Source organism: Otolemur garnettii, unplaced genomic scaffold, assembly GCF_000181295.1.
Source record: "Otolemur garnettii isolate 467f Iridium unplaced genomic scaffold, OtoGar3 scaffold00108, whole genome shotgun sequence".
Classification (NCBI taxonomy): Eukaryota; Metazoa; Chordata; class Mammalia; order Primates; family Galagidae; genus Otolemur; species Otolemur garnettii.
In genome coordinates this window covers 1,181,998-1,190,541 of record NW_003852503.1, presented here as the reverse complement: position 1 = coordinate 1,190,541, position 8,544 = coordinate 1,181,998, and the positions used below count along the sequence as shown (strand labels likewise).

The 8,544-nt window shown below is 38.2% G+C and overlaps 1 protein-coding gene across 1 annotated transcript in view; it reads left to right on the top strand.

The window, feature by feature from the left end:
• The window catches only part of LOC100951699 (olfactory receptor 149-like), a 931-nt gene extending 500 nt beyond the window's left edge, over positions 1-431 (top strand). The window contains 1 exon segment of the mRNA XM_023517349.1: positions 1-431. This exon segment is cut by the window's left edge and continues 71 nt beyond it. Coding sequence (XP_023373117.1) covers positions 1-431 — 431 coding nt within the window.
• The last annotated feature ends 8,113 nt before the right edge of the window (positions 432-8,544 follow it).

Genomic DNA, 8,544 nt, shown 5'->3' with positions numbered 1-8,544 from the left:
CCAATGAGGTGGACTATTACTTCTGTGATATCCCAGTGATGCTGAAGCTGGCTTGTGCAGATACCTCGGCCCTGGAGATGGTGGGGTTCATCAGCGTGGGCCTCATGCCCCTCAGCTGTTTCCTTCTCATTCTTACCTCCTACAGTCGCATTGTCTGCTCCATCCTGCAGATCCGCTCTGCCGAGGGCCGGCGTCATGCCTTCTCCACCTGCAGTGCCCACCTCACTGCCATCCTGCTTTTCTATATGCCGGTGGTCCTCATCTACCTGAGGCCAACCCCCAGCCCATGGCTGGATGCAACTGTTCAGATCCTGAATAACCTGGTCACCCCCATGCTGAACCCCTTAATCTACAGCCTTAGGAATAAGGAGGTGAAATCATCCCTGAGGAAGGTCCTACATCAACTGGGCTTCCTTCCTGGGCAGTTGTAGAGGAGACAACCACATGTTGTAGCTTAGACAAGGTTCTTATTCTCACAAATATTTTTGAGCTTGAGAACACACGTATTATTATTCTCTCCATTTTACAACGTGGAGACAAATAGTTTAAAGTTAAAGCAACTTGTCCAAGGGCACTTAACTGGTTGTCTTACTCTAGGACCTTGCTCTGTCGAGGACACAGTACTGCTCAAGATAGAGGGATAGGCCTCTTCCCAGGAGGGAGAAGAACCTGGGCCTGCTGATTCTCAGTGCTTATGTTCTTCATCCTCCATCCCGTTCAGCTCTCCCACCCCCGACCATGGTACTTCATCTTGGCTGCATTGTTGCAGCCTCAAATGCCTGCCTTGGATACACCCTCACCTTACTGTCCTCAGAGTTGGCAAAAAAGTGGAAGTCCATTTCCATGCCTTCAAATTGGATCCTGCTACTTATATACCATAAAGGCATATAAAGAGAAGGACTTCTGGCCAGACCTGAGGCAGGACTCCTCCAGGTGAGGCAGTGTGCTACATCACATCACTTCCAAACCCTGCCCATTGGGCTTAGACCTGGAAGCAGGTCCTGGATGTGAACAGGTGGCTTGTGAATCAGAGGAGGAAGCAGGTAGGGAATCCATGGAGCACTGACTGTGCTGTCATGTGTGAGAAAATCCGTATTTGGCTTTGTCTTGTTCAGCACACCTGGGGGGGTGCGCTAGGTCCAAACGGTCATTGCTGTACATTCTCCACTTCTCCGTTTACTGAAAGAGTTTGACTTGGGTCCTCCCCCCTTACATTTCTTTACTTTCTGGCTGAAACATGCTAAGCATGACTGTGCTCTTTCACTGTGGTTAGCTATTGTTTCGAGGACTGAACCCATGAAGAATCTTTTCACAACTGAGAAGTATCTAGTACAGTTGCTGCAGAGCTTGTTCCAACAATGATGTAAAGAGAGAAAGACACTGGAAGAGGGTGATGGAAGACGGGGGGGTGGGGGCAGAAGTAGGGACCAGGTTTCTTTCCTGCACTTCTCAGAACCAAAGAGCTGCAAACCTGCCAGCACACACCAGCCACGGGGGTGAACCCACATCTCCCAGAAGCGAGACGAGCATTTCCCTGATCACTACTCTTCTTTCTTTTTTGTCAGTAAAAAAAGGCTACTATGGAAGTTTAGGGGAAATAAGGCCTGTGATTCATGGAATGCTAAATTAGTGATAAATAGTCCAGCATATTATTTGTCATTCCTTTATTTTACATTTTATTATCTAAAATGTTATTTTACTTATTGGATCAGTAATATCCTATAATATTATAGTAATATCCTCTAATAAAGACACCATCAGGAAGTTTCTTCCTTGTTTATCTTTTGCTAGAGAGTAAATTTTTATTAAATATTAAATAGTTAGAAAATAATCTTAATGAGAAATGTGTAAAGTATTAAGAACTATGATATGAAAAAAAAAAGAGAAGTATAATATGCTGAACACTTACGTCCCATGACCTAATTCAAAGAAAAGAGTAATGCTAGTTCCTTGGAAGTTCCCAGTTGATTCTGGTCTGGTCACACCCATTTTACCTTCCCTAGAAATCATCATTTTCCTGAATTTTGTGAATCATATAACACGGGTTTTCTTTGTGTTTTACCTCATATTGTAGTGTTCCTAAACACCATATTGAAAAACTTTCAACTTTTGTTAATGAAATTCTACCGAAATTGACTGTTTCACATACATATTTTTTTCTTTCCATTGACTTGTCATAATTTATATGTACACAATGTTTAATAATCAGATCAGGGTAATTACTATATTAATCACCTCAAAGCACCTTATCATTTCTTGGTGCTGAGAACTTTCAAAATTCTCTCTTTTAATTTTTGAAAAATATACAATAAATGACTGTTAATCCCATTTGCCATATAGTGCTATAGAATATCAAAACTCTTTCTTCCTGTCTAGCTGTAATTTTTTGTTAACCAACATCTTCCTAACTTCCCCTCTCTCCTGCCATTCCCAGTCTATAATAACTGCACTTATACTCTCGGCTTTATTGAGCTCAAGTTTTCTTAGCCCCCACAAGTGAGAGCATGTGGTATTTATCTTTCTGTGCCTGATGTCTTTTGCCTGACTAACCTAATTACATATTGCATAACACCAACGTGTGGCATCCCATTGTATGAAGCTATAAATATTTATTTTCTGCTGTTATTTTTATTTATAAATAAATATGAATTTCTACAATGTAAGGACTCCATTTTTTAAAATAAGCAAAATGTGTGGTGAGTTATTGCATACCCATTAATATGGATACCTATGGCTCAAAAATACCATCACCTGCCTCTCAAGATTTCCTTCTACTAGAAAACGAGGAAACAAAAATTTTATCTATTAATAGTTTGGATTTTCCTAATAGCAAACAGTGAGACAAAGGTATAAGAAATTTACTTGGAAGATGAAAGAAAATCAGCAGATAAGTTTCAAAGAATTGCTAATCAGAATGTACCCAGTAAAAAACCCAAACAAGCCAGAGAGAAGATACAGAATAAATAATCCTTCGATGAAAAGACATATGTCTTTCAAAAGACATTTGAAGAAACATCAACAAACAGAGAACCATGTTCTCCTCCACTGGACAAATCAAATAACCAGTTACTGACTCTATTGAGACACCACTGTGTAAACTCTCTAATCAAGAATTCAAAATAGAACTCTTAAGGAAACACAGAGATAATAATATAGAAAAGAAATTCAGATATGTAAGGTTAATAAATATTATTTTAGAGATTATTAATCTATTAATTATTACAATAATCAATAGCATTTATGTATACCAGCAGTGAACACTCTGAAAAAGACAGTATTTTTTACTTTTTTTTTTTTTTTTTTTTGGAGTTTTTGGCCAGGGCTGGGTTTGAACCCGCCACCTCTGGCATATGGGGCTGGCACCCTACTTTGAGCCACAGGCGCCACCCACTGAAAAAGAAAATATTTGCAAACTACCCATCTGACAAGGGATGATAACCAGAATATATAAGTTCAAACAACTCAATACCCAAAACCAAATGTTCTGATTAAAAATTGGGCCAAAGATCTGAATTGACATTTCTCAAAGGAAAATATGCAAATATGACCAACAGATACATGAAAAATGCTCATCATCACTAAACATCATACAAATGCAAATAAACACCACAATCAGACACCCTCTCACCCTAGTTGACACGGCTTTCATCAAAAAGCCTGGGAATAAGGGATGTGGAACATCCATTACACTTTGGGTGGGAATGTAAATTATTTTTAAAAACTACAAAAAACTATCTATAGAGGTCACTCAATGCATTACGACCATAAGATTGAGGAAGTCCATCTAAAGAAAGGAAATCAGAATATCAAATATCTGTACTCACATGTGTGTTGTTGCCAAAATATGCAATCAACCTAGGTGCTTATCAATGGATGAATGGAGAAAGAAAGTGTGGTATACAAGTATATACACAATAAAATACTATTCAGCCATTAAAAAACGTGAAATCCTACCATTTGCAATAAGATGGATGACACTAGAGGTCAATTCATGAAGCCAAAGAATCCAAACACAAAAAGACAAAGATTGCACCTTCCCTCTCATCTGTGGGATGAGGGCTATAACAGAGCATCTCATGAAGACAGAGACTATTGATAGTCACCAAAGACTGGGGAGGGTAGGATGGTTGGGAATGAAAAGAGATTGATTGATGGACACAAGTATAGAGTACATTTCAAAATGACTCTAAGAGAATAATTAGAATATTTCCAGCATAAAGAAAAGACTAATATTTTAGGTGATGGATATCCCAAGTACACTGATTTGATCTTTACAAGTTATATAAATGTATTAAATTGTCATCTATACTTCAAAATGCACACAACTATATTATGTGTTAATGAAAATAAAATTTAAAAATGATAAAAATGACAGAGAAATGGTTAAATAAATTATCATAAAAATAGCAATAGAAAATCAGTGTTCATTTTACAGAGCTTGTTTTTGGAAACAGCTTTTCAAGAATGCTAGTGGCTGGCTTGGTGCTCAAAACACAGAGGTTACAGCACCAGCTACATGCATCAAGGCTGGTGGGTTTGAACCCAACCCGAGCCAGCTAAACGACAATGACAACTGAAACAAAAAATAGCTGGGCATTGTGGTGGGCACCTGTAGTCCCAGCTACTTGGGAGGCTGAGGCAAGAGAACTGCTTAAGTCCAAGAGTTTGAGGTTGCTGTGAGCTGTGATGTCACAGCACTCTACCAAAGATGACATAGTGAGACTCTGTCTCAAAAAAAAAAAAAAGAATGCTAGTGGCTGAGAGCAGTGATTATGAACAGTTTTTAAGAAAGTGCTGGACTTTATAATCAGACAGATCTGAGTTCAAGTTCCCACTCAGCCACTTATCACTTGTGTGGCCTTATGCAAGCTCTCCACATACAGTCTTGTGAATTGCTTTGTGAGGGAATAAAAGTATCTAACAGTGTTATTAAGAAGATAAAATGATGTCACCTATATGAAGAGATTAAGGGAGAGATTAAGGGAGAGCTTAACATATGATAAAAAAAATAATATATATTAGCCAATATATTGGTATATTAGTCTTATTAATAATGGTTCTCCAGAGAAACAGAACCAACAGGAGGGATGTATATATGTGTGTGTATGTATGTATGTATATATATGTGTGTGTATGTGTGTACATATGCAAGTGGAGACCCAGGAGAGCTAATGGTGTAAGCTCAGTCTGAGTCTGAAGACCCAAGAACCAGGATAGTCAATGGTGGAGTTTCAATCTTGCAGCAAGAGACGATTCATGTCCTAGCTCAACCAGTTCAGCTGCCAAACTTCTCTCCTAATTAATCTTTTTGCTCTATGCAGCCCTTCAACTACTATGTTTCCCTGAAAATAAGACCTACCCAAAAAATAAGTCCTAGCAGGATTTCTATGCATTTGTTAAATATAAGCCCTACCCGGATAATAAGACCTACTGATGGATCTTGCATTTTAGAGTGGAGAGGAAGACATCCCCTGAAAATAAGTCCTAGTGTGTCTTCTTGAGAAAAAATAAATATAAGACAGTATCTTCTTTTCAGGGAAACACAGTAATTGGATGAGGGCCACACATGTTAAGGAGCGCAATCTGCTTTACTCAGTCTACTGATTCAAATGCTAATTTCATAGAAAATTACCTTCCCAAACATAACAAGAATAATGGCTGACCAAATATCTGGGTATGCTGTGGTTCATTCAGGGTGACACACATATCATTAACTATCAAAACTAGTATTGAGTTCTGTGTATGATAAAGGATTGGAATGGAATCGAATTTAAAATATATTTTAATTAATACTCATGCAATATATTGGATTGCAGCACTATTGAATCAAGCCATGTTTCCATTGTAGTTGTCACAATGACTATTACGTGGAATTGCTGAAATGCTGAACCATTGCATAGACGACTCCACAAAAGTACTAGGTATTGGAATTGCACCATTTGTGTCAACCCAGCACCTATTTGGGCTTTTGACCAAATTAATAAATTACATGTAAATATAAACAAAGACTTAGTAGGAAAAAAAGCAGAGAAATAGTTTCCATGTCCAATTATTCTCAAATTCTTAGGAAACATCATATATGACTTTGCTACTGCTTGTAACTATTACCAAAAATCTGTACTTTGCCAAGGTCATTAAACAGAATCAACCATAGTGAGTACAGTCTTTTCAATTGAAGACTAAAAGTTATATTAGACTGAATCGGACTTAGATGAGCAAATTGATCGACTTCTTAAAATTATAACTGTAGATGGACTAGGATAAAGTAAAGCTACCATTAGGAATCATTAGGGAAACTAAGAAAATGTAAAAATTTTCTATGGTTAGCTAAGATTAATAGAGCATTTATCATGTGTGAAGCCCTGTGCTTGGTCCTTTATATCCTTAACTCCTTCAGTTCTCACAACAACCCTAAGAGGTGAGTACTTATTATCAACCCTATTTTACAGTTTAGAGAAATGAGAGCTCAGGTAAGTACACAAAGTCACACACATGGTCCTGCCAGCTTTCCGCTCTGAGTTGGTGTCACTCCCAGCCCCAGCTAGGCTCCAGTGCCTGTCCTGTGCAATGGGTGATGTGCGCTATGGACCACAGCCTGTGCCTTCCACTGTCATCCCTATTAACGTCATTAGTTAACATTCAGGAAACGGTCCTTGTTTCTTAAATTAGAGAGGGGGAAACTCCTGAGAAGAAACACATTTACAAAAACTTCTTTCACCTCCTACATCAAGCTGTAAGATCTCTCTAAGGGAATCACTGAGATAGAAACTGTTTTGGTTAATTAATCTCGAAGGTCCGTGCTCCTGTGAGATGCTTCTCATGCTTGTTACAATGAGCTTTCTCTGCCTGCTAACTTTTTGCCTCCGTTTGTGGTTGTGTCATGGGGCCAAGTGGATTGGCTGAGGCTGATGTCTCCAATTCTCTTTGCACTTGTTATTCCAAGGAAAATCTAATCATGAGTGTAATACACATATGGCAACACACAGCCTCCTTCCACACACATGGTCCTGGCCAATTTCATGCATATCAGTTTTTCCAGCACTTCTAAGATGAGGCTGATTTCCTCTAAATCACTACAATAAAACACACACACAAATACATAAAAAATTTCTAGCCTTTGTATAACATTACTTCTTCTGAGAGAATTAGTGATAAAAATGCTACTTTTCAATTACAATGCAATTAAATAGGCTTGAGAGGAATTGTTAGGAGAGATGGTGAAAATGTGGAGTTTCTAATGTCAAAGCTCCAAATGGCTACATATTCTGACTGTGGACTCTTTCCACCTCAAAAAAGCATCAGTGGAATCTGTCAATCATATGCTCAGAACTGGCCTTGCCCAGCACACGGGGAAAAGCAGAGTCACAATCAGGCACTTAGACCAAACAGGGCCAGGGTAAGCAACTTAATACTCAGCTGCATTCCAAGAGGGAATACAGAGGGCTCAATTTATCAACCATGTCAGTCCTTACGGCTTAAGTTAACCAGATACTTGCGGATTTTTTCCATCAGAGCTTGCTCTGAAGACGTACTATACCTCACGTGAAACTGCCCCCCCCCCCACTTTTAAACCCTAAGTAAGATGTACTTTATGTTCTTAGTTATTTTCAGGACACTAAAGAATATTTAATTACCTTAAATGCCCACAAACATTCCAAACATGCACACATACCCACACATACGTGACTTCATCACTGGGGATAATAATTTGATAATATTCTAATAGGCTGGGATTAATTTTAAATTAAATATCATAAAAATATGATAGGGTTCACAATAAATGAGTCATCACTATCAAAATGGGGGAGATAGATCTTTATATCCTTTTGACATAAGTGGATAGACATGGATGGGACCTTCCCTATCATGTAAAACCATGCTATTATTTTATATATGATAAAGCCACAGGACAAATCACATACATAAAACAACAGAACAAGTGAGAACAAAGAGGGGGTATCTTCTAACTAAGCTTACTTTACTTAAAGGAATAAATTGCAATCTAATTCAGGATTTAAGTCTTCCATTGATCTTATCTCCTCCTGAATAAGATTTTATAATTATCTTTATACATTTAGGTATCTCTAAACATTTGTCTTAGCTCCTATAGATGTTGCAGATTCCCTAAGGGTGGACGCTATGTGCCAGATATATCTGTTACCACTAATCCCATTTGAATTTCCCTAGCAGTGGTTCAGCACGGGATCCTGAGCATAGCTGGAAGACGGGAACTATTTGTAACATTGGGTCAGATAGCTCCTGGTAATGGATATCCTTATGGAGCCATCCCGGAGTCCTCTGCCAATTTCTTTATTTATAGATACAAGTGTAATTACTTGGAAGCAACTGTGGAGTAGACCTGAAAGAACCATTTAAACTAGACATCACATCCAAAGGTGGCCTTAATGCACCATAATTTTATCTGATTTTATAGGATGATTATTATATAGAGCTTTTCAACTAGCAGGGATGCTGGAGAAGACTCATATAAACATAGATTTTAAAAATGAGGAAAAAAAATCCTATATCACTAAATGACTACAT